The 24589-nt window shown below is 54.4% G+C and overlaps 8 protein-coding genes across 8 annotated transcripts in view; 6 read left to right on the forward strand and 2 right to left on the reverse strand.

Moving 5' to 3' along the window:
- Positions 1-1712, forward strand: part of DICSQDRAFT_59364 (uncharacterized protein) — a gene marked incomplete at both ends in the record, with an annotated part of 9659 nt that extends 7947 nt beyond the window's left edge. The window contains 3 exons of the mRNA XM_007365119.1: positions 662-865; positions 921-1181; positions 1464-1712. Of these exons, the coding sequence (XP_007365181.1) occupies positions 662-865; positions 921-1181; positions 1464-1712 (714 nt within the window). The remainder of the gene's footprint in view (positions 1-661; positions 866-920; positions 1182-1463) is intronic.
- A 744-nt stretch (positions 1713-2456) lies between these two features.
- On the forward strand, positions 2457-3508 carry DICSQDRAFT_146721 (uncharacterized protein; the record flags this gene model as incomplete). Its single annotated transcript, XM_007365120.1, has 4 exons — positions 2457-2719; positions 2791-3020; positions 3076-3341; positions 3464-3508. 4 exons carry the CDS (start codon positions 2457-2459, stop codon positions 3506-3508), a joined length of 804 nt encoding a protein of 267 aa, XP_007365182.1.
- Positions 3509-3823: 315 nt separating this feature from the next.
- DICSQDRAFT_169509 (uncharacterized protein) lies at positions 3824-7464 on the reverse strand (the record flags this gene model as incomplete). The annotated part of the gene is made up of 4 exons (XM_007365121.1): positions 3824-3948; positions 4006-4209; positions 4262-4394; positions 7201-7464. 4 exons carry the CDS (start codon positions 7462-7464, stop codon positions 3824-3826), a joined length of 726 nt encoding a protein of 241 aa, XP_007365183.1.
- Positions 7465-10955: 3491 nt separating this feature from the next.
- Positions 10956-11174, forward strand: DICSQDRAFT_59352 (uncharacterized protein; the record flags this gene model as incomplete). Its single annotated transcript, XM_007365122.1, has 1 exon — positions 10956-11174. A coding segment is annotated over one exon (219 nt), but the record flags the coding sequence as incomplete, so codon positions are not given.
- Positions 11175-11486: 312 nt separating this feature from the next.
- DICSQDRAFT_59151 (histidine kinase) lies at positions 11487-16219 on the forward strand (the record flags this gene model as incomplete). Its single annotated transcript, XM_007365123.1, has 18 exons — positions 11487-11879; positions 11932-11996; positions 12072-12411; positions 12484-12765; positions 12827-13081; positions 13145-13456; positions 13511-13546; positions 13603-13817; positions 13882-14145; positions 14208-14353; positions 14407-14792; positions 14846-15187; positions 15243-15302; positions 15360-15381; positions 15438-15733; positions 15804-15918; positions 15977-16030; positions 16086-16219. The coding sequence occupies 18 exons, from the start codon at positions 11487-11489 to the stop codon at positions 16217-16219; spliced, it is 3717 nt and encodes a 1238-aa protein (XP_007365185.1).
- A 304-nt stretch (positions 16220-16523) lies between these two features.
- Positions 16524-18392, forward strand: DICSQDRAFT_146723 (uncharacterized protein; the record flags this gene model as incomplete). The annotated part of the gene is made up of 8 exons (XM_007365124.1): positions 16524-16562; positions 16923-16988; positions 17043-17065; positions 17154-17359; positions 17442-17616; positions 17670-17787; positions 17842-17952; positions 18006-18392. The coding sequence occupies 8 exons, from the start codon at positions 16524-16526 to the stop codon at positions 18390-18392; spliced, it is 1125 nt and encodes a 374-aa protein (XP_007365186.1).
- Positions 18393-18875: 483 nt separating this feature from the next.
- DICSQDRAFT_59472 (uncharacterized protein) lies at positions 18876-19139 on the reverse strand (the record flags this gene model as incomplete). The annotated part of the gene is made up of 2 exons (XM_007365125.1): positions 18876-18998; positions 19077-19139. Coding segments are annotated over 2 exons (186 nt in total), but the record flags the coding sequence as incomplete, so codon positions are not given.
- A 3363-nt stretch (positions 19140-22502) lies between these two features.
- Positions 22503-24173, forward strand: DICSQDRAFT_180308 (acid proteinase). The gene is made up of 4 exons (XM_007365126.1): positions 22503-22824; positions 22893-23274; positions 23330-23507; positions 23603-24173. Exons 2-4 carry the CDS (start codon positions 23047-23049, stop codon positions 24004-24006), a joined length of 810 nt encoding a protein of 269 aa, XP_007365188.1. The 5' UTR covers positions 22503-22824; positions 22893-23046; the 3' UTR covers positions 24007-24173.
- The last annotated feature ends 416 nt before the right edge of the window (positions 24174-24589 follow it).

Here is a 24589-nt window from a genome sequence, read left to right on the forward strand (position 1 = left end):
TAGCTACCTACAGAGGAGATGGGGGATCGACGAGAAGATCAAGTCTGAGGTTCCCTGCCTCAGACCCCCTACTATTTATACAATTACAACGGTGCACAGACCAGGTACCTATTTGTCCCTGCTTGGTCAGAGTCTGCTGACTCGTGTCCTGTCTCCTGACCTGTCACATGGTGTCCTCATGACTAACACCTGAGTCATGCCAAGTCCGGACTCCTGCTCATGAGTAAGCGCCCCCTGCTGGCATGTAGGTCACCTGTCCGTGAGTGAAGATGGGCGCTCCCGGACCCCTCAAGGCCCTGGGTTCGATCCTGGCTCCTCCACTTTCCGATACGAGTTGTCCGTGGTCGAGGTGAGCGTCTGTCCTGGTTCACATGACCCCCAGGTCACGTGGCACGAGAAAACTGTGACATCGACCATGCGCCGCCTGCTGCTCAGTGAGGGTTTCACCTGGTCTGAGCATCGGAAGGCAATCTATTACGATGGCCATGAGCGACCTGACGTCTTGAAGGATCGGAAAGAGCGCTTTATCCCAGCCATGTTGAGGATCCGTGAGCGCCTCGTTCGGTTCAAAGTCGGCGCAGTGGACATCAAAATCAAGCCCGATCCTGGGTCCAATGGGATTTTCATGCAGCCTCGTCTTGTGCTCGTTGCGCATGACGAGATGGTGGCTCAGGCGCATGACGGGAAACATTGGAGCTGGCTTCTCAATGGGGAGTCTCCGCTCAAGAAGAAGGGACCTGGGCGGGGATTGCATCAGAGCGATTTTATCTGCTCGACAGTTGGGTGGCTTTACGAAGCGAGTGTCAGTCTGGAGTATGGAAAGAACCACGAGGGCTTCTGGAACGGCGAGCTTTTCTGCAAACAAGTACTTGTTACAGTTATCCTTGTTTCCGAAAGAGATGCTCACATGCTATTTTTAGCTGACTGAGAAATTCTTCCCGGCATTCAGGAAGGCACATGGAGATGGGCACATTGCATGCATTCTTGTCGACAATTCACAGGGCCACTCAGTATATGCCTCGGATGCTTTGCGAGCATCGAAGATGAACATGAATCCGGGCGGTGCACAGCCTCGCATGCGAGATGGATGGTACCTACGGGATGGTGAGAAAGTTGTGCAGCAGATGAATTTCCCGTCCGATCATCCCGAGCACCCCAACCAGCCGAAGGGGATGAGGGCTGTTCTGATGGAACGGGGGTTATGGCAGACGAGGCTTGTCATGAAATGCAAGGGCGGCTGCCAAGAAGACGCTGTGGAGTGTTGTGCCCTGCGTATTCTTGAGCGGCAACCAGATTTCGAAGCCCAGAAGTCAAGGGTACAAGAGATCATCGAGAACGAAGGTGAGTTAACTGACCATAATTCACAAACTTGGTCTGAGTTGCCCATAGGTCATATGTGCATATTTCTGCCAAAGTTCCACTGTGAGATTAACTTCATAGAGTACTTCTGGGGTGCAGTAAAGAACTGGCTCCGGGAGAACTGCGACTATAGCTTCGAAACACTCCGGGAAAACATGCCGAAGGCATTGCGGTCGGTTTCACTCGAACTCATCCGAAAATGGGAACACCGTGCCTGGAGATTTATTGACGCCTATGCAGAGGGTCTTGGAGCGCGGGAGGCACAACAAAAGGTTAAAGAGTTTAGCTCGCGTAGGTACAAGTCCCATCGCCGTGTCCCAGAGCAGTTGGCACAGGCGATGGACGTGCTATAGTATTATGTAATCATCCAATTACTCCTTTGGGGAATAGACGCCGGTATCACGTGCTTTGGCGGAACTGGCAAGGTCGTCTTCGGCAGTTTTGACCCAATGGAAAATTCCCTTTGGGGATCAGTGTCTCTGTTCAATTCCCTGCAATTGACACATAATGGAGCGATTTCATGAGCATTTGGAGGACTTATAAGGCGGCGCTTAACGGTGTACAAAAGTGGCGGCGTTTAAGTGAACTGCACCATAGCTTCACTCTTGGTTATCATCTCGTTCCCTTCGACATCGCCTGCTGTCGCTGCGGTTGTCTGTACACGTACGACGAGTCTTATCAGCTCAGCCGATGCCAGCAAGACAAGGTAGGCTTGATACTTGCGGTGCGCACCTACTATTCCCGTTCATATACCGTCCTTTCGGTCAGGCTTCCGCTCCACATGAAGAGCCTGGGTGATGCTCCAGCACGTCTCTGTACCCTCGTCTCCATGAGTGCCATTCTCTTCCTACATCGCTGTCAGTAGAAGTTATGGGGCGGCATAACTGGGAGTCGGAGTGGGGCCAACGCTTCGATTGAGGGCAATGGCATGGTGGCGTTTGGCGAAGCCTGCAAATGCTGTCAGGAGGCATCCGGAGCTGTCTGCAGATCATCTCACGCTCCCCTGCTCCGGACACACGCCCCCCCTGACTTACAGACAAGCTGGTTCTTCTAGGAGCCGAATTAAGCTACTACGTTCATGGTGATTTAACGGAGAAATGTCACGGTGGGAGTCGCGCCGTTTGTTCATTCCGGGACGCTATCCGTTGTCCGAAGAACATATGTTTTGCATGTTTGTGTTCTGTCATATTTTTGCTCTTGATACTCCGCTCGTCATGACGATTCGGACTGCGAGCAGGACCGGAAACCCGAGAACAACACAGACAAATTCAGCACAAGCACCGTTGGAGTACGGAGCTCGGAGACGGTTCTGTCTGTGTTCATTTTGCGTGGCGAATTCGGACGTCACATGCAGGAGAAGGTTAGTGATCGTTCCTCACGCTGCCGACCCTTATCCTCACTATTACCGTTTCCCGCGGCCCACACGAATAGCGAGGGTTACACGCTATCAATAGGTTCCCCATTGTGGCGACAGCACTCAAATTGGATTGTTGAATGCCAAGCCGCGGTGTGCCGCGCGAATGCACTCCACTCAATACATGGAGCTTTCAACCCCAGATCGTCGCTCGTCGCTCGAACATACGACATGCGGCACAGTCTGACTTCGCAGGCGTGCCACAGAACCATTCTCAGCACACGAGCAAGTGGATACGGGATGTGTCGTATGTCATCTCTTCATTCGAAAGTGACCGCGAGCTTGGGCTGACCGTCGTGCAGCACGGTCCCGTGGGGTCAAAACGCTGTCGTGTTCTAGGGAGACGGCTTCGACAGCGATGCTGCCTTTTGCTCGTGTCCCCGAGACTCACACGACGTGGCCCTCTCGTCGTCAGGCGGGCAGAGCACGCGACCCCACATCATGGTCTTTTGACAATCGAGTTGCCTTCCAGTGCGAAGACTTTGAAGCAGGACCCTCTTCTCATGCGAACTGCCTCCCGTGGCCTCTTGAGTCGTTGAGTCGAAGACGAAGTAGACATAGACGATTGGTACGCATCGCTCTCTTACGCCTTCGAGTCTCCACAACACACACCCCGTTCATTTACCATGCTATGTACGAAGTGCTGCTGTGGCCCGGCTGACGACGAGGCTCGTTCTCTTCCCCTTCCAGGCGTCCTTCTCCACAACTTCTATCGGCACGCTATCTAGCGGTTGAATCTCGCGTCTACCACCCTTCGTGTTCACAGTTCTATGCAGTGCAGGGCATTCAACGTGGCGAGCACTGCGCAGCTTCTGCGACGCACGCAATACGCCCACGCCACCCCATGCCGCTTCTCAAAATTTGCAGATTGATGAGGGGGAGGACGTGCCACGGGGTATGTCGGATTCGTGTCTTCGGAAGCCGACCTTCCTCCGGGTTCGACCGTGGCGAGGCTTCTGTCTTGTGCTGAAACTTAGGAAGCAGCACCTGCCATCTTTCACAGGTCCGCACGGCGCCCTTGCACCAAATGTCGGCGCGAAACTCCATTCTTCACTCGTCGCTGATGTCCCGCTGACCATCACGTATGTCGAGGAAGTAGATGAACTCGGACCCTACCCAACGCAATTCCACGGCATCGAGAGTCTCGTCTACGGTGGCTTCCATTGCAGGCAAGGCTGTGTATCGCTATAGTAAGCTAACCATGCACGCAAAGATGTAGAACTTCACCTCACCTTCCCAGCCGGCTTGGGCACCATTGGCGGCCTGAGATCGCAATACAGTACCTTCAGAGGCGCCGAAGCGCTCCTGAGTGGTTTCGAGTTCTGACAGTTCACTGCCTTGGTTCGCCATCAGGAAAGGGTCTCGACGGGGGACAACATCAGGGCCGGTGGTGTCCGCCTCGGGAAGAGTAGTCCCATCCTCGATGCCGACCACAACTACTGGGAGGAGTCAACGTTAGGGAAAAACATATGCGTTTGCAGTACTGACCTTGCTGGGCAGACGGTGGGACACCTGTGTTGTCCACTTCCAGGTCTACTAGGTTATAGTGTTGTTGAGAGGGATGATGCGGTTGGTGTCCGCTCTGAATGCTAGGGCGAGACTGATTCACACTGGCCTGATTCTGGTGCAGGCTATGAGGAGATGCTGTGGGATGGTATGTCTGAAGAAGCAGTGGGACGTTGGGGTTTGATTTTTGCGATTGCCCATAATGAGCGTGGAACGATCCATACCACTGATAGAAGAGAAGGAAGACCGCTGTTCTCCATGTCTGCCCTGTTGTCGATGGCATCGGAACCTCTGCCGTCTACTCTGGTGTTCTGACATTTAAAAATGACAATCTGAGCACACTTTCCAAGTTCCTGCACTGCAATACTTACCTGGCAGACTACTCGCTGTGCTACTGCGAACATCAAGTCGATGACACGGTGGACCTTTCAAAGCGTAGTGTAGATCTTGGGTTTGAGACCATGCGATTAGTTTGGCTTGGCTTGGCTGTCTTGTGATGGGTACGAAGTATCGGAGTTGCCTCTAATCATGGTGAGCAATGTATCTATACTGCTGGGAGGGGGGGAAGTAGAGACCTCTTATTGATGCACCGTTTGACTAGGTAGTGGTGCGCCGAAACCACGCGGTGGACAGATGTGGCCTTGTGCGCAATGTCTGTTCATTCCCGGGAGTGAAGTGTCACCACAGCCTCTGAGTCTATAACTGCCAGTCACAAGGCTCTGGATCTGGCAGTTGATTGGCCGAGGACCGTCGACTATCTCAGCAAAGACGGCATAGATGTCCACCTTTGACTGAACCTTAGTACACGAGCCGTTCATGATCAACAGCTGGCGCTGCAGAATTAGTTTTATCTGCAGATTGCCAGTATGAACTTGAAGTTGGTCCTTGTAGAGATCGCAGAAGGCGAATCGCGATCAGCACTCAGGCTGGTAGGCCACATGTGGTCATGTTCTACTCGTTTCTCCTCAGACATCTGAGGTCTCCAAATCATCGCTACGGACATGACTTACGGTAGAACACGAAATATAAGGCCACGTTCGGTACGTCGGATAGGATCAAGATGGGGTTAGTTTACCAGCCAAAATCGCCCTAGCCGCTCAGCGATGGGAGTGGGTCCCCGAGCGGCTACGGCGATTTTGCAGGGAAAACTAAAACTATCCTACTCTAACCCGAGGTACCGAACGTGGCCTGAGTTCGCTACACACTGCTACGAACGAATTTGAAGATACACACTTGGGTGTTCGTCCCCAGACTTGCGGGCGTCCTATGACGAACCCTTCCTCGACTGCTGCAAAGCATTTTGTTGTCAATGATAACAGCGCCACCGATTGGGACATGCTTGTCGATGACCTGGGGACGGGAGCTGTTGTTGTTACAAGCAAGGCAGGCGTAGAGGAACTCGTCAGACACGTTTAGTGGGATTTTGAACACATTTCTTGCATACAACAGATATGTGCATAGTCGTCATTTGCATGTCGCACGATGTACATATGTCCGAACAGACTTCGCAACCGGTCAAGATCGAACAAACATTGCACATCACATCGCAGATTGGCTCAGTTCCCACGCCGCAGACAGAGGTGCCGGGGCCGTTCCTTGTATCGCGTTCTTACAGGCTACAATAACAGTCCATGGGATATCTTCCCTGGAGGATAGGCAGGGAGAGAACGCAGCGCAAATAGGCGCAAAGTGACGAGAGCTAGTACTGCCAGTGCCACAGCGCCTGATCTCGACCGCCCTTGCATGAGATAGCCAGTCTACGCTGCTGGAGTTGCGGTGAACAGATCACTCAGGTCGGTAATCTTGCGCTCTGACTGGTCACTGGAGTCGGAGTGGAAGAAAAAACTCGAGCTCAGCGTGGTAATCTTGAGTGCGCACGATTGTCGCTGAATGTCTCATGATCCTAGTCTCGTTCCCATCCGTTCTAGCGCTTACAGACAGTACCGCTAGAACGTCTGGTGCATTTCGGGCTCGGCAGAGGGCATTGTGACGATCAGTCACACCACGTGGGCTGACTAATGGCACGTGAGGGCTGTCGACACCGCATCGCGCGAGGTAGTCTCGTGACCAGACGTTCGGAGCTCCAAGCGGGAACGAAAAATCGGAGGTTCCCGAGCACCTTAACGTCTGGTGGCTTTACCCCCGTGACTCCCCGCTCGGTGACCTATGTGACCTCCCTGCCCTCTCTCCGGGAGTCCGAGCTGTCCTTGCGTGCGCGCCTGCATGCTTATCTCCCGCCATCTTTGAGCTGCGCTGAGCCTACTCTGCACTACTTATGATATCTGCAAGCAGTCAATCCCCCTGTAATCCTCTGTCTCTGTTATAGGCAATACACTGTGACTTCTCTTTGTGTGCGCAACCCGATAACATAATGTGTCTGAATTCAGGAGTGTGATGCACCTATTGCCGTGTCCACTGATGCCCGTCACCTTGGGCTTGTACCCCTTTGAGGTTTCCTTCTCTTCTATGGGAGTATCATCACTCAGATCTGCACTCTGTCCAGCACCAGAGTAATATCACCAGCGGTGGTTGAACTCCTGTCAATTCCATCACAGGTTGTAGCGGGTAATTTCGAGGGGGGCAGGCATCATGGGAAGAGGCATCCTTAGCAATGATATCATGCATCTCTCGCAGGGTGCTCTACAATACGTGTGGACGAGCGCGCACCACGCAAGGGGTTCATGGTCAGTAGCTCGAGCGACTGCATGGTCGTCTACAGCAGGCCGCCACATCGCACACTGAGGGCGACCTCCGGCTTTCTCGGACTGCCCCAAATGGGTGTCGATATGTCACACAGGTCACCGAGCGGGGAGTCACGGGGGTAAAGCCACCAGACGTTCGAGTGTCCGGATGCCCCCGATTTTTCGCATCCGCTTCACACTCCGAACGTCTGGTCACGAGACTACGCGCGAGGCTGTTACCAAAAGATTGATGCCTGTTGTGTTCATGTAATCGATACATGCGAGAACGCGATCCTCGAGAGACATCCCACCAGCCTCCATGCTGTTGCTGAGCGCGCGGGTGTAGTTCTCGTATAGTGTGGAGCGCGCATGCGTGCGAGGAGGAGGGTCGGCAAGGGGAGGGGGTGAGGAATCCACTTCTTCAATACATGAGTCCAGGTAATCGTCAGGATCAAATTCCCCGAGATCATTGTCGAAGGCTAGATATTCATCTTCCGCAAGCATAGTGGAGGTATAGTTACATGCAGACAGAAGAACGAGTGCGCGACATCGATCCCTCCGTCCCGTCGTGCGCCTCCGATGTGATGTTGTCACGTATGTAACGACGGACCATGGACCGGTGACCCGCCTGTCACAATGCCCTCTGCCGAGCCCGAAACACACCAGACGTTCTAAAGCCTCTCTCCCCCGGCGCTCGTTTCCCCCCTCCAGATCTTTTCGAGATTCGTTCCATCAATTTCGCCTTCCTGTTTTGGTCTACTCCCTCCCGAGGCTTGCGGAGCGCAGCGACGCATCGAGTGCTGGGGCAGAGAGGCTGAAGAACGTCTGGAGCCGAGACTATCATGATCCCAGCTCGTCTACATAGATTCACCTGTCATCTTTGACGCTCATCTCCGCCGTGTACAGATCACGAATAGTGAGTGATAGAGCGACATGTGAGCCACCACGGGATGTCGATGTGGACGCTCCTTCGCTGCGCATTCCCAACCGGACGTCTTCTTCCTCTCGAGCTTGGCGCGTATGGAGCATAGACAATGCCGAGCTCGTAGAGGAAGAAGAGCTCTCGCTGATCATTCTATTTTGTCCCCGGCCCCTTGCGGCTTGTCCTGCACGCCATGCCTGTTCTTAATCCATTCGGCTATCGGCCCTGTCAATCCGAAAAGTGAGTACCCGGTTCCGATGGAGAAGTCCACTGGAAACCTTGACCAACCTCTATCTTGCATCGTGGTCCGGCTTCTGGGCCTGTCGCACACTCTACGGGCAGCCCATCGTCCTCGTCGAGCGGCATCGCTTGCACTAGTGAACAGGTGACCCAATTCTTGCCCGAGTGGTCGAGCGTCTACGGGTGCATCGCGGATGGTTGGCCGCAGTACCAAGAGGTGGGGACCCCGGACAGGCCTTGTGTAAGTACGTGCGATGATGGCTGCAATAGTGGCGTAGCGCCGGCGGATGTGACAGAAAGGGGTTCCCATCAGTCGAAGGCCCGGATTGCTGCCCTCGTTGAGGAAAATCGATATGCACGCTACTGACGTAGGTTCGGCGCAAAGTCCTCGCTGCGAACGGTTCTTGGTATGAGACTACTTACCGACGGAGCCCTCGGACTCTACCACAACACTCTCGGTTTCGACACGGCACCGGCAGTCTCCGAGATCATCCTGTACCTGAATCTGCGGAGTGCGGTGCAAGTTGCACTGAGAAGGCGGAGGCGGCGATTGGGAGCTCTCCGTCATACCAGCGAACCCCATTTTAGAATGCTAACATACATGGACGGCTGTGACCCACCTGTGTTGCATGGCATCTTCCGTCAGGTTGAAGAAGCCGCAAGACAATATGAGAACAACTTCTCTGCTCACCAAGACGCAAGGCGGTGAGTATATCTCATACCATCTACGTCCATCTAGTAACCGCCTCTGTCTCTCAGGTGGGCAATTCCGTGCATCCAGTCGTTCGCGAAGTCACTGGCGGCGGACGCGACACGTCGAGTCTTCGACAGTTTCCGGAAGGCACGACGGCTAAGAGAGAACTCGGGTGAGCCGTTCCCATGCGCAGTGCTATGTCCCGTCTCAGGGCCGTCGATCTGTGGTCAACGACCGTCGTTAACTACGTCCCCCGCATTTTTCGTCAGTCGCCAGTTCGAAAATCAGCGTCTCAGGATAAGTCTGTCCAGAGTGCGACATTCAAGTTAGCGATGGGGTGACGTACACTAATTCTGCTGTTGTTGTGACGGCTACCAGCAGACTGACCGTCGGACTCACGGCGGGTTGTTGGGGTGGTGAGCATGACGTATGCGCGTGATGCACTACTGTGCATAGTGGAAGTCGCATGACTGATCGGGGATGCTTAGTAGAGCTCCAGCACAATAAGTAAGCATTCAGAGCCGCCGGTGTTTTAAACCGAGACAAGGATTCGAGGGTACAAGATGAAGTTCCAATTTGGTGAACATGTGGCCGCTGACCTATGTACGCACACATGGGAGGGCCAAATTACCTAGGCTATTCTTGCGTCGCTCAGAGTACAGTTACAATCGTCCGGAATTCGAGGAAAGGTGGAGCATGCGGAGTGCCAGACACTCCCCTGGAACGGCCAGGTATCAGTCGACGCGATATCGAGCGATCGCATCTCCACTCCGAGCCTCTGTTCCGTGGCCCGGGCTCTCGCAAAAATACATACTCTCTTTCTATTGTAAAGCGATCAACTGGCGATCGTGCATCATGCGCCGACCGGCAAGCACGCGCACGTTCATATCCGAGAATGCAAGTGATCATCATGTCTCGGGTTGCCGCAGGACGACCTGTGGTTGAGATAGTAACTCAACAAGCGACGAAGCGTGAGCGTTGTCGGTTAGTATGGCTCTTGCGCTGCCGCCGCCTGAGATGCTTCTTTTCGGCGCATGCAGACCTCGGATGAGGCGGGGGGACGAATCTTCGAACCTGTTCTATGTTCCCTTAGGACGCGAACGTCGGGACATACGAATGGGAATGGGGCATGGGATGCAAGCAGGGAAGAATGCTATGAGTTCCTCTCTCCAGCCCAACCCGGCCCCTATGACCGTCTCAACATATATTCCTGCTGAATTGTGGTGAGCACAGGATGCACGAGTACATCATATAACAGGGGGTAAGGAAAGTACGTAGTTGGCTGAGACTGTGTAGTCTGGCGAGAATCTATGACTCTTCTTAGGCCTAACGATGCGATATGAGGGATGTTTTTCTACCACCCCAAGATACCCGACCTCACTGCCTCGAGGTGGTTCGTCCCGCCCGCTATGTACCCGACTGCAAGCATCCGAGATGCCGTTATGCATGGAGCACTGCATTGACAATCAACCTTTTGATGAATCGCCGCCAGCAATTTGATAGAAGTCTGCTAGCGGAGCGACGAATACGTACCTAAGTCACTAAAGGCACGTCTGCATGGTATGTGCAGGAAGGCATCTAACAGTGAGGTGATTATCTCGAGTCTTTCGACTGATTCTATCTGTATCAGCTGCTTTAGCTTGCAAATGCTATTGACATGCAGAATGCACTGACCTAAGTAAGCATCTCGCAAGTGGTAGCGGAGCAACTCGTCGCCGAGCTGATCAGCTGCGTTTGGGCGCCGCCTCGTTGTTTCACTGAGGCCAGACGGCATGGCTGCTTGAAGCCTTTTGTATCCAGGTGTCCGAGGTCCTCGCAGTGCGCCACTCCCGGGCGTCTGAGATAGCTCTGCGGTGTATCAGATATCTTTCACGACCCTGCAGTCGTTGCCTTGCGTTGTGTCCGTAGACGGCATATTATGCAAAGCAGCGATACAATAAGTCGTCGAAAAGTGGTGCAGAAGGAGAAGGCAAGAGGCACGGGGGAGGGCGCCGAGGGGGCAGGTAACGGACGGGCGCGTGCGAATTGTAGACGAGCTTAGGAAGAATAATATGTAGTTGGGCCGGGATGTTCTCTCCGCCGTCGCTTTCTCCCTCCTCCTCTCTGTCGTGCCCATCGTCGTCTCCGTCCTGAGCGACGATGGCGTCCATAACTCAGTATTCACAACATCCGTTTTTCACACATCTCGTCGCTCTCTTATCTGTCTACGAGCTTGGTCCTGCCCTCCCGACGCCCATTCCCAAATATGACGGCCCGACCGATTGGCAGATCGAGAGCATCCTCCGCTCTCTCGGCGCCATGGCGCGCCGCATGTATACCGCCGAGGAGGCCCTGAACGCCATCCGAGATGCAGAGAGTTGTGGGCCTGAGTCCAAGAAGCGTCGCAGCGTCGGCGACAGTCCCTTCATATCGAGCTCTGGCTCATCCCACACAGACAGTTCGTCCGCAGAGTCTAATGGCTTTGCGCACCGCTCATCGTCAGTCTCCCCTTTTTTCACCCCCACGAGCTCAGTCGAGAGCATCCCCAGTACCCTTGACGACTCTGTCAAGGACGTCGAAATGTCCGACAGTACGAGCGAAGGCAGCTCCGGGAGCAGCCAGCCTACTCCGCGCGCTCGTCACCCCCACGGCAACACCTCCAGCAACGGCAACCTGCGCACCCCGAACGGCATGACTATCAACCTCGACGGCGTTGTGAATCCTCTCGACAAGATCTGCCGGCCCGTTACGAATGCCACCTCCGCGCCCCCCTCGGTCCAGGCCGACCATGTGTCGTGCCCCGGTTGTGGTAGAATTATAACGGATACAGCCACGATCTCCAAGATCGTCAACATGTCTACAGGCGACGTCTCCTCCCCGCTTGTTGTGCCCCCCGGCCCGCTCGCTGCCGCGGCGTTCGAGAGCGGAATGAGCGCGGTCGACGAACTCAAGCTTTTGAAGACCCAGGTCCAGGATGTCGCACGCGTCTGCAACGCCGTTGCGCGCGGCGACTTGTCGCAGAAGATTACGGTGCCCGTGCAGGGCGTGGTCATGATCCAGCTCAAGGACGTCATAAACGCGATGGTGGGTAGATCGGCCTTTGCGTGCCATAACGCCCTGACGCCCGTCCCCCCAGGTTGACAAACTCGGACAATTCGCAAAGGAAGTCACTCGCGTCTCTCAGGAAGTCGGCACGGAAGGGTATGTCCTCATCCCTCTTCGCTGCATCTTCTCTGGCGGAGTTCCACGCGCACCGCATGCTGACCAGCCGTGCAGCAAATTGGGCGGACAGGCACTCGTTTTGGACGTCGAAGGCACATGGCGCGAGCTCACGGGCGTCGTCAACAAGTTGGCGGCAAATCTCACAAACCAGGTACGGTCTATCGCAAAGGTCACTAAAGCGGTCGCATTGGGCGATTTGTCCAAACAAATCGAGGTCGACGCCCGCGGTGAGATACTGGAACTCAAGAATACTGTCAACGGCATGGTCGTCCGGCTCAGAGCATTAGCGGCAGAAGTCACACGGGTCACAATGGAAGTCGGTTCTAAAGGGCAGTTGGGTGGGCAGGCGCACGTACCGGACGTAGAGGGAGTATGGCTAGAGTTGACGCGGAATGTAAGTGTCTCCCGAAGCGCTGATTTTGATCACGCTTGTGCTCATATTCGGGATCCGCAATGGCTGGCCCAGGTGAATCGGATGTGTTCAAGCTTGACGGATCAAGTGCGGTCGATCGCGAAGGTGACGACAGCCGTCGCGCGCGGAGATTTGACGCAGAAGATCGACATTGAGGTCGAGGGCGAGATGCTCACTTTGAAGCGCACCGTTAATTCCATGGTGGACCAGTTGAGCGCGTTTGCATCGGAGGTCACCCGGGTCGCGTTGGAGGTCGGTACACAGGGTATCTTGGGCGGCCAGGCGCGCGTCGAGGGCGTGCAAGGCACCTGGGCAGACTTGACCAGGAACGTCAACGTACGTGCTTCGCTTGTTGACTTATCACTCGCTTCGTTGCTCAACCCGGCGATGGGTACAGAAAATGGCAACGAACTTGACGGACCAGGTACGGTCCATCTCGGAGGTCACGAAGGCCGTCGCGAACGGCGACTTGAGTCGGACCGTCAACGTTGACGTCCAGGGGGAGATGCTTGACTTGAAGACGACCGTCAACCAGATGGTGGCCCGGTTATCGACATTGGCTAGCGAAGTTACTCGGGTGTCATTGGAGGTAGGAACCGAGGGCATCATGGGTGGTCAGGCTTCGGTCCCGGATGTGCAAGGCGTCTGGAAGGTACGTCTCATTACCTCGATCAGGCGCATCAGGCGATCGGATTGACATCTGTGGGCGATGTAGGGCTTGACTGACAACGTAAATTTAATGGCGATGAACTTGACGAACCAGGTGCGGTCGATCGCCGAGGTGACGAAGGCCGTCGCTGGCGGAGACTTGACGAAGCGAATCACTGTCGACGTGCGTGGGGAGATGCTCGATTTGAAGGAGACGGTCAATGGCATGACGGAGAGCTTGAGTCTGTTTGCGGACGAGGTTACGCGTGTCGCGAAGGAGGTCGGCACGGAGGGTCTGTTGGGTGGCCAGGCGCAGGTTACGAACGTCGGCGGTACCTGGAAGGACTTGACGGACAACGTGAACGTCATGGCGGCCAACGTAAGTGGTGGCTTGGCAGTGCTGTGTTGTATGGTGTCTGAACATCTTGTGCAGTTGACGTTACAAGTCCGGACCATTGCTTTGGCTACGGTAGGTCCCCGACTGCCTTTGGAGGTAAGGATATTTCTCTGACCACATTTATCCAGCGTGCTGTCGCCATGGGTGACTTGACACAGAAGGTCATGGGCGTGTCGGTCTCCGGAGAGATACTCGACCTCGTCAACACCATCAACAGCATGATCGACCAGTTGGCTATCTTCGCCGCCGAAGTCAAGAAGGTCGCTCGCGAAGTCGGTACCGAAGGCAAGCTGGGTGGTCAGGCCGAGGTTGGCAACGTTGAGGGTATCTGGCAGGAGATTACGTACGTTGTTCTCGTCATGCCTGTGGGTCTCGCGAAGTATGCTGATGGCCCCGGGTTTTCTTAGGATGTCCGTTAACACCATGGCGAGCAACTTGACGACGCAAGTAAGGGGCTTCGCGCAGATCTCCGCGGCGGCCATGGACGGCGACTTCAGCCGGTTCATCACGGTTGAGGCGAGCGGAGAGATGGACTCGTTGAAAACGCAGATCAACCAAATGGTGTCGAACTTGCGCGACAGCATACAGAAGAACACCGCTGCTCGGGAGGCGGCCGAGTTGGCGAACAGGTCGAAGTCTGAGTTCTTGGCCAACATGTCGCACGAAATCCGGTATGTTGCTGTCACGCACGCTATCGGTTCTTTTTTCCGATCGTTGAGCTTGTGATTACCAGGACACCAATGAACGGTATCATCGGTATGACGGAGCTCACCCTGGATAGTGACCTGAACCGGTCGCAGCGCGAGAACCTGCTCTTAGTCCACAGTTTGGCCCGCTCCTTATTATTGATCATCGATGATATCTTGGATATCTCGAAGAGTGCGTCCATCGGTATCTCTATGGAATTCTATCCTGATTATCCTTGCCTACAGTCGAAGCCGGCCGAATGACCATGGAGCAAGTGTCTTACTCAATCCGGCAGACAGTCTTCGGCATCCTCAAGACCTTGGTTGTCCGCGCCTCGCAAAATCAGCTCGATCTCACCTACGACGTCGACCCCGACATTCCCGACCAGCTTATTGGCGATTCGCTCCGTCTGCGCCAGGTCATAACAAACCTGGTCGGCAATGCGATCAAGTTCACGCCTTCGAAGGTTTCCCGCAAGGGTCACGTCGCTCTCAGCTGCAGATTACTCGCTAAGGACGACCAGCACGTGACTTTGGAATTCTGCGTGTCTGACACTGGTATCGGTATCGCCAAGGACAAGCTGACCATGATCTTCGACACGTTCTGCCAGGCCGATGGCTCCACGACCCGAGTGAGCCTCTCCAGTGATCCGTATCATTGAGCTTCGTGCTGATCATCATAAAGGAATATGGCGGTACCGGTCTTGGTTTATCCATCTCAAAGCGCCTTGTGACCCTCATGTTGGGTAACATGTGGGTAGAGTCGGAGGTCGCAAACGGGTCCAAGTTCTTCTTCACCATCACGTCCCAAATCAGCCCTCTCTCGATGGAGGCCACACTAGCCAAGATGCAACCTTTCCAGAAGCGGAGCATCCTCTTCGTCGATACCATGTTCGATCGCACCGGTGTCGTCCAACGTGTCCTTGAGCTCGGACTCAGGCCGTATGTCGTACACTCAGTGGCGGAGGTTGCCGACAAGACGACTTGCCCGCACATCGACACCATTGTCGTCGACTCGCTCAGCGTCGTATGTATAGCAGATTGTTCTATGGAAGCTAGCCTGCTCATGCCATTGTTCGTAGACTGAGAACCTGCGCGAGCACGAGCACCTGCGTTATATCCCTATCGTCTTGCTGTCACCGGTACTTGTTTTCCATGATAATCTGTGAACAGCACTGACGGCCCGCTCATATCGGCAGGAATCGTGCCCTCGATTGAACCGTGAGCACACCTTCTGCTGTGCTCTATTTCTTAAGGTTTACTTACTCGTCATATAGTGAAGTGGTGCCTGGACAACGGCATCTCCTCTCAAATCACAACACCTGTCTCCGAGCAGGACCTCGCCTCAGCGCTGATCTCAGCGTTAGAGTCAAATACGGTAACGCCTGTCGTGGCCGAGAACGACGTGCCGTACGATATCCTGATCGCCGAGGACAACCTGGTGAACCAGAAGCTTGCTGTGAAGATCCTCGAGAAGTATGGTCATCAGGTCGAGATTGCCGAGAACGGTCAGCTGGCCGTCGACGCGTTCAAGGCCCGCGTGCAAAGGAACAGGCCATTCGACGTCATTCTCGTGAGTCTCGACCATTCCATCCAATTCATTGTGTCAGACATTAAGCCTGCTGTCCTGCGCACTATTCCAGATGGATGTTTCTATGCCGTTCATGGGCGGTATGGAAGCCACGGAACTCATCCGGACCTACGAGCAGACCCATGGCCTGGAGCCAACTCCTATCATCGCGCTCACAGCGCATGCAAGTACGTGCATTCGAAACCTTGTCTGCTGTTAGCCGTGTATAACCAAATCTGAACTCAGTGATCGGCGACCGCGAGAGGTGTCTGCAGGCTGGTATGGACGACCATATTACGAGTACGTGTCAATTGAGGGTGTATGACATCAGTCATATATACTCACACTTCCACAGAGCCCCTGCGTCGGAGCGATCTCATGAACTCGATCAACAAGCTTGCGGGCGAGAGGAAGATGGCTTTGGCGCGGAGTCGTGTGCAACATCGTTCATCATTCCCCATGCAGGCACTCTTGCGCGAGTTCCGATGATCATAGCTCATCCCATGTACACTCTTGTTCTCCTTCGCTAGCATCTTGTGGCATCCATGCACTAGTATGCTCCATGCCCTCTTGCGGTACTATCGTTTCTGTGTCTCATTTGTCGTGCATGTATTACCATCATATCCTCCTGCTATGTGTTCCATTTACTCTCAGTCTCGTTTCGTCTCTCACTTACCCACTCTGATTTACGAGTAGTACCGTTCGAAGCATCCTTACGTCTGCTAGCATCCTTGTATCGTTCCTCATCGTCTCATTGTACCTATCAGCGTAGCTATGTTAATGTTCATCGTACATGTTCATGAATTCCATATGGAAAGAATTAACCGTGGATGTACGAGTTGTAGCATGCGTTATTCAATGTCCGCTATGACTACGCTATGTCTTTGGAACGATAAGAACAGTGAAATCAGCAGGCGAGCCGCGACGCTAGCAACTTAGCGGCTAAGCAGAGGTCGGAAGGGCGCCCAGCAGGTTCGCTTTCTGATCCCAACTTACATCCGTCGGGAGTACCTTGCTCTCATCTACTGTCTGCTCTCTTACCCTATAACTTATTGCCTCTGAACCACCATCTGTTCTGTTTTCTCAATCTGACCTATACGTCTGGATGCTGGCACTTCGTCTGATTCTACTCCTATGTCTTACATTCTTGGCTGGAGCTCGAGAAGAACCTATTGGATCCCTTGGTAGGCAGGGATCTTCGCACACCAACAATTGGGCCGTGCTGGTGTGCGCGTCGAGATATTGGTTCAATTACAGGGTGCGTTGACTCGCTGTCTCCGGCGGAACAACTTGGTCTTGACGAGGACACCAGCACATGGCCAACGCGCTGGGAATGTATGTGCTCCTTGCTCCCAATGCTATGTCGCATGCGATGTAGCATCAAACAGAGCGGCAAGACGTGTACGCTTACATTGTCGTCAAGGTACCGCACTGTGAAACGACTCGGTATCCCCGATTCAAATATCATCTTAATGCTCGCAGACGACGCAGCGTGTAACCCACGGAATAAGTTCCCAGGTTGCGTCTACGCAAATCCGGGACGCAATCTTGACCTATACGGAGACAATATCGAGGTCGACTACCGCGGGAATGAGGTCACAGTCGAGAATTTCCTCCGCGTCCTGACGGGTATGTCTTCTGTAGAATGCCTGGGCTTGCTCATGTTCAACACAATGTTCGCAACCTGCCCCCATGGTGTACCCTCTACTAGGTCGCGTGGAGCCCTCAGTACCTCGTTCGAAGCGGTTGTTGACCGATGACCGCTCGAACGTGTTCATCTTCATGACGGGACACGGAGGGAACGAATTCTTGAAATTCCAAGACAACGAGGAGATCAGCGCATTCGATATCGCGGATGCGGTGGCCCAGATGTGGGAGAAGAAACGGTGAGTCGATAAGGGACTTACTGCGAGATACTGCAAGTACTTACGACCGGCAGGTACAACGAGCTATTCTTCATGATCGATACCTGTCAAGCGAACACGATGTACTCAAAGTTCTACTCTCCCAACGTGCTCGCGACTGGTTCCTCGGTCATCCATGAGAACTCTTATTCGGTGCGCGTGGTCAACTCTAGCAACGTCTTTCCGCTTCGCTTACTCTCGACACAGTACGAGAATGACTATGACATCGGCGTAGCAGTCATCGACAGCTACACGCACTACGTCCTGGAGTTCATGGAAGGCATCAACAAGACGAGCCAGACTACCATGGAGGATCTCGTACGTGATCCGATCTCCAACCAAATATCATCTTATCGAACATGTTCCTACAGTTTAACACGTACGATCCGGTCAAGATTCGTTCACATCCAGGCGTCCGGTCGGATCTCTTCGAGCGCGATTTTCGCGACACGCTTGTTACAGACTTCTTCGGTGGCGTGGCCCAGGTTGAAGTCCTCCCTCCTCTGAACGGATCGCCAAGACCCCGCGTCTCTTTCGACGAAATCACGTCTGAAACAGCAGAGTTAGGCGTTCACCAAGAGAAGGAGTCAGGGCTCGTCGCGTCAGTCGGAGACATCAATGGGCATGTCTTTCTGGCCGCGCTAGGAGAGGGACCTCAGTCGGAGGTCGGCCGACCGTTTGTACGGAAGGCGAGGACATGGACGTCGACACTCGCCGTGCTTGTAATGGGGTGCTGGGTTGCTACACGGAGGAAATAGACTTATACCCTTCGCCTGCCCCGTGTGCTACCATCGGAGCTGAATCGTCTGTGTTCAGCTACACTTGCAGGCTCAGAATTGGAGGCGCTTGCCGATTATTACGGTCAAGACTACCTCGTCTAACCACTTCGAGGAAGGGCGAGCCATCGCGCTCAATGATCTTTGCGGCCGCCATCGATGATTTGTGGCAAATTGCCGAACCTAGAGATGATCTGCCTGACGGTCGATTGAAAGGTCCGGATTGGCAGGCGAGCCGGACTAGCATGTCGGTGAGACGGGAGACAGGTAGCGTCAACGACGTCTCGATGGTATATGTTGAGGGAAACATGAGTCGGCGGGTTCACACAGTCATGTCGCATCCGTGACACTTGGCCCAAGACAATGATAATGGTGTTTTCCAATGGCATACAATATTGCTCTGACTCGTCTACTTTGTGCATCCGATACTCGTACAGTGACGTCTAGTAAGCTAGTCTCGAGTGACTACGCCTTGGGGGCCTTGCCACCAGCCTTGGAGCTGGGGGGAGAACCTGCGGCGTTCTTCGCCGCAGCGGACTGCACGCGAGACGGGAAGGAACCCTTGCCGGTGTCATTCCCGCTCTTGGCCTACAGACGGATGTGCATGAGCTCAAAACCCATAGAAAGAAAAGCGTCGATGAAGTGCAAGAAAGGGCCTGGGCTGACCTGGGAGGACTGAATGCGCGAGGCATCGGAGGGGGTGGTCTTGTTGGCGCTAGCTGTAAGGCCCAAGCCGGTGTCAGCGGTCGTTGGCGTGGGCGACGAAACCGCAGAATAACCACTTACCAGCACCACCGCGAGCGGGCTTACTACTGGGCGGCATTGTAATATGAGAAGTGGTGAAAGTGGTTGTGGTGGTGAGGAGTTGAAGACCGTTGGAGGCTTGCTGAGCAGCGACCCAACGGTGCCCTCTTTATACCTTTGGCCGTGGAGAGATTGCCTAAGTATTACGCCGTAATCCTGTCCGCCTATGCAGTGAACGTCCTCTGAGATGAGAACGAGCTTGGAAGCCTCGTGTGACGCGCGAATTCCACTATTGGTTGTCGGGGGAAACTTTAACACCAAATCAAGCTGAGCAGCGGTCCAGTCCGGTACGGCGATACCGCCATTGGGCGGGATGCTGTCTAGCTAGAGCACCTCATGAAGGCGTCGATGTGTGAGGAAGCGATGCGACAGGGAGGCGGGCACATACATGGAAGGACGTCCACCTCGGAAATTAGGCGATGTCCGCTGCTTTCTTGACGTGCGGGAGATAGAAGCGAGAGATCAGCGTTCAGTCTGTGCGCAGAACCGCGTTGGAGTGAATGCAAAGAACTTCAGTGGGTGCCGCAGCGCAGCCGGAGTGCGGGCCTGTGTAGGAGGTTCTCGAGGATAACCGAGAGTAACTCACTAGCATTGTCCAACCACGTCCCGCCATCGAGTTGACTGTCGCCTGCCATCGGACTGCATCCCATTCGTGTCGCCAACTGTCCGTACCTCACAATGCATTTCGCATCGTCACGGTAAACATCGAAAGAGAAGGCCTGAAATAGAGAGCTGCCAGATTTAGAGTCCAGACAGCGGCCCGTAATCGCCGAGTACAAATGGTCCGCGCGAGAGAATTTCGCAGTATTCTCGCAAGAAGTCACGTCCGTACACGTAGGGAGAACATGAAGCTCGTTGACGTGGCATCCATGTAGGGCAGTAGATGTGCAGGATGTGAGCTGGTATGAGCTCGGGCTATATTGTCGCCCGTAGGGTAGCGTAGATCGTTTTGCGGTCCGCGTGGACGAACTCGTCTGCTTGCTGGCGTGATCTGAGGTGATTTGAATCACTATCAGCAACATGCACCGTGATCCAAGTCACCTGCAAGACCTCTGGATAGGTCTGGTCTACTCACGGTGTGGTCTGTGATTCGTCTCAAGACCAGCCATACCCCACATTCCCATGCTCGGGGGGAGGGGATTGGGCCGAACCTATTCACGGCGGTGCGAACTATCCTCCCTATTTGGATACCGTCCCCAGACTTGTCATCGTGATCGACGATCTCGTCCACGTTGTCCTGGTGCGAATGCGTTGTTTGAGGATATAAGGACGATTAGCTCGGATGATTTAAGAAGATATCACACCAATATACCTGCGACTAAGCATTACACTAATCTCGCCTCAGTTATGCACGGCCTTGGAAATGGAGGCCTCCCGCTGAGACTTTCTACCCATTCATTGTAGCGTCACGAATGGAGTTCACTCAAGCGTATGCTACTGCTGAGATGTATAATCTGCACCTAGACTCCACAGGAGCTAACATACCTTAACGAGCTACCGTTGATTCACCAAAGGGACACGCGCGCTAATGCAGCGTAGCGGTTCGTCCCGCAGTACCATAAATTCAGTATAGTCTGTGGTTGAGGATTGCAAGACGATAGTAAGGGTTGAAGCATTTTGTTTGCCTTGTTCATGAGAGACTCTATTACTGCCGGTGAGGTTCGTAAAAGACGCGTCTCACTGATTTGGTGGTGCCAATGCCAGGACAGAGTGCTTCCCGGCGCCCGATGCGGTTTGCGGCTGGGGGTGGCCATGACAGCCTGTTGATTACAGCGCGAACAAACATAGGCTTGTCACTGGGCTCAAGCTGGACCCGCTTACTGAGCCATAGAGACGGGTGAATGTCTGCAACCACGAGGAGACGTGAGCGTCGGAATAGGAAGCACAGAGATGCTTGAGATATGACTAGAATGAACGAACTCAAGATAGCACGAGTTCTGTACTGAAGAGTCGCCGTCCCCGTACTACCAGTAGAATCCGAGAAAGCAATTACCGCAGCAATTCGGACGCGCGGTGGATCCTGTTTGTTCGTATTTGTTATCCTCAGGATGTACCGCTGCCAATCGCGCCGAGGACCGTAAGAGTATAGTTGTAAGCCGCATCGAATGTGAGTACCTCTGAGCCTTTGCGGGTGAAAATGTGATGGTTAGACAGTGCACTACGCTTGACCATCGCGGTTCCTAGCGGTTAGGACAGGAAACCCTGAGACGGCGTCTTCCGCGGGCCTAAAAACACGAGCAAATAGCCGGGTTCAAACGAGTGCATCCGGTGAGAACTATTGTCTTTCACTTCCATCGGCTTTTGGACCCTCATATTCTTCGTGTTGCCTCATGTGAGAATGATCATAGTACGTGATCCCGCGGATTCTGGTGCTACGATATGCCGATCAGTGAGCCAGCAACAGCGATCTCAATTGTTCAACGAGCCTTCCGTTCGAGAAGCCCCAAGCATGTTTCCTGACAAGGCTTCGAGATAGGCTGGACAGGGCTGCCGGCATAAGCATCGCCGTCTACAAGTCATGAGCACTCTACAATGATCTCGCGGTAAACCCTCGACTTGTCATCATAGCTGCAGTGAGATGGTCGAGGGTCGTCTCTTCTGGGGCCATTTCACGTCGAAAGGAAATCCGCCCGGCCGAAAGCGCGGAATCCCGTCATTTTGTCGCATTGCCTTTTCGATTGCCACCGCTCCGTCCCCGTCTCCGTGTGAAGAACGTAAGTAAGTCGGACATTTCCCCTTTCGATGTTGTAGTTAAGTTTACCTCTATTGCCTCAAGCAGGACTTACCGTCAGGCCGAATTTGCAAGGAATGGCAAGGAGAACTGTTTACAGAACCCATACAAAGCTTTGTCTCTTCACCACGATAGCCTACTCTCGTCTTGGCACACATCATGAGGTGCCACCGTGCAGAACGCGTAGCAGATTGGCTCGAGAGGGGGCGGTGAGTATATGATTTGAATCTAGCCCCACCACCCAGATCGCTCAACCTTCGCGTCTTCTCGGAAGGGAATGCATGTTCAACTGCCCAACGAGAACATTCTCTGACAGCTGAACAATGTGGCTACTAGATAGCTTCGACGTGCATGTGATGCCTTATCGCACGACAGCAGGGCAGTGTGCTGGCAGCCATGTCGCCTCATGGCCGTGCGCATCCTTCTTCAACCCGAGACTCTTGGCTGGACGACCTTGCGGGAAGCCTCCCCCGGAGTTAACTGTAAGCATCGGCCGTGGCAGCCGTTTTCTCATAGTGGTCCTACGCGCTCGATTGAACGCTGAGAATGTCGACAGTGACTCTCCCACGAAACTGGGCTTCCTGGGATTCCCGGTATCCGTCAAACAGCTTATCAGAAGTGCCATAATGGCGTATACGGAATACGAAGTGGCCTTTGAGAACCTATATTTGCAATCAGGTTCCACCGAGGATATGGTCTTCTACGTCAGGCCAGGTCACGGGCTCAATCTCGTCAAGGATGCATGGCCTATTTACGACCTGTCGGTGTGAACGCATAACCTGTTCGTGGAAGCACAACGCATGCCTATGCCTCGTCAAGTGATTGCAGAAGCCACAGAACCATGCGTGTCGCCACTTGGGCGTACCAACCAAGCACAAGGTTTGTCCATCGAGCCCCATGTCATCTTCTCGGTCAGGCGTTTGATGATTACTCCAACACCTGCCAAGCCATTCGCCGACAACAGCGGCCTATGCGGGGGAGGTCTGGGTCGTTTGCTACGCTGGCAACGGGGTATAAAATGTTCGAGGGACATGCTCCATCTCCTCAGCTCGGGATCCACCCAGTTCTTCGTCCAGCCCCTTCACGAATATCGCCCTCACCATGTTCGCTGCGACGCTCCTCTGCCAGATTCTCCTCGCCACCGCGGCGTTTGCCATCCCGACGTCCAAGGAGCGTCTGGCACAGCGCGTTGCTCGTCGTTCCTCTGGTCTCACCCACCAGGGCCGCCCTAACCAGGTGGTTGCGCGTCCCGCGGCTGAGGCTGGATCCAACTCCACGCACGCCGAGTTCAGCAGCAACTGGTCGGGCGCCGTCTTGGTTGCTGGATCTGTTCGTAACCTTCGCTCGCCGCAGTGCATTGACTAGATCTCACACATCTTCTCAGAACACCTTCAAGTCCGTAACTGGCACCTTCACCGTTCCCACCCCCAAGGAGCCTTCGGGCAGCTCTGGCACTCACTCCGCTTCGGCGTGGGTCGGTATCGATGGAGACACCTGCGGCAGTGCCATCCTTCAGACTGGTGTTGACTTCACCGTTTCTGGCTCCTCGACCTCCTTCGATGGTGAGAGTCTTTCCCACAGAGCTGCCGCACAACGACCGCTGACGGTAGCTCCCTTCCCCCCCCGCGCATGCGCATTCGGTCCATCGGAAACATAGCCTGGTTTGAGTGGTTCCCCGACTTCGCGACGGACTTCACCGGGTTCAGCGTCCGCTCTGGCGACTCGATCACCGCGACCGTCACCGCGACCTCGCTCACGGGCGGCACGGCGACGCTCGTGAACCACCGGTCCGGCCAGACCGTGTCGCACACGTTCTCCGGCCAGCCCGCGCTCTGCCAGGAGAACGCGGAGTGGATCGTCGAGGACTTCGAGGAGGGCAGCTCGCTCGTCCCCCTCGCCAACTGGGGCACCGTCACCTTCACTGGCGCCTCTGCCGGTCTCTCCAGCGGCTCCGAGGGCCCCTCGGGCGCGACCATCATCAACATGGAGCAGAACAGCCGCGTGCTGACATCCGTCTCTGCCTCCGGGTCCACCGTCACGGTCGAGTACACCGGCTCGTGAACAGTCGAGGGGGCAGGACTTTGGGGGCGCAGAGGATGAACGTTGAGCGACAATAGGGTCCACACTTGTTGCGCTCAAGCGTGGAGGGTTGGAAAGAACTCGGTCGGGATTCTGTGAACGGTAACCGTACAATGTACCAAAAGAAGGGGAAAGTGTATGTTGTGTCAGGCCAGAACATCATGCAGTGTCGACTATGTGTCCGGCTTGCTCATCAAAAACCCGCGTTAAGCTTGCGAAAGTGCGGTAATCATCCATAACAACTCGACAAAATTGGGGGCCTCAGAGAATACACGTGCGAAGAAGAAATTTGAGCAAAGCCGAGACCGACATCATCGTCGGAGCATATCACAACCGGGCCAACCCATCATGTCCAACCGATCCTTTGCTGAAGCAAGGATACAGATCATTGAACTGCTGAGCATGAGCATGGATCATTGCATGGAGTATCCGGGCGCGTTGCCGCTGCGAGTGGGGTACCGGTATGTATTCGAAAAGAGGTGATGACGGAAAAGGAAGGACGACGAAAGTAGAACGAGCGCGCGCCATTAACCTTGCTTCTACGGTGGGAAATTTGGCCAGATCG

The sequence above is a fragment of the Dichomitus squalens genome (genome assembly GCF_000275845.1).
Source record: "Dichomitus squalens LYAD-421 SS1 unplaced genomic scaffold DICSQscaffold_11, whole genome shotgun sequence".
NCBI classification, from domain to species: domain Eukaryota; kingdom Fungi; phylum Basidiomycota; class Agaricomycetes; order Polyporales; family Polyporaceae; genus Dichomitus; species Dichomitus squalens.

Bases quoted from the DNA above. Each gene is read 5' to 3' on its own strand.
- DICSQDRAFT_180308 (XM_007365126.1), top strand. From the start codon at position 23,047: ATGTTCGCTGCGACGCTCCTCTGCCAGATTCTCCTCGCCACCGCGGCG. The intron at 23,275-23,329 runs GTTCGTAACCTT...ACATCTTCTCAG, and splicing joins CCGTCTTGGTTGCTGGATCT to AACACCTTCAAGTCCGTAAC. The intron at 23,508-23,602 runs GTGAGAGTCTTT...TCGGAAACATAG, and splicing joins CTCCTCGACCTCCTTCGATG to CCTGGTTTGAGTGGTTCCCC.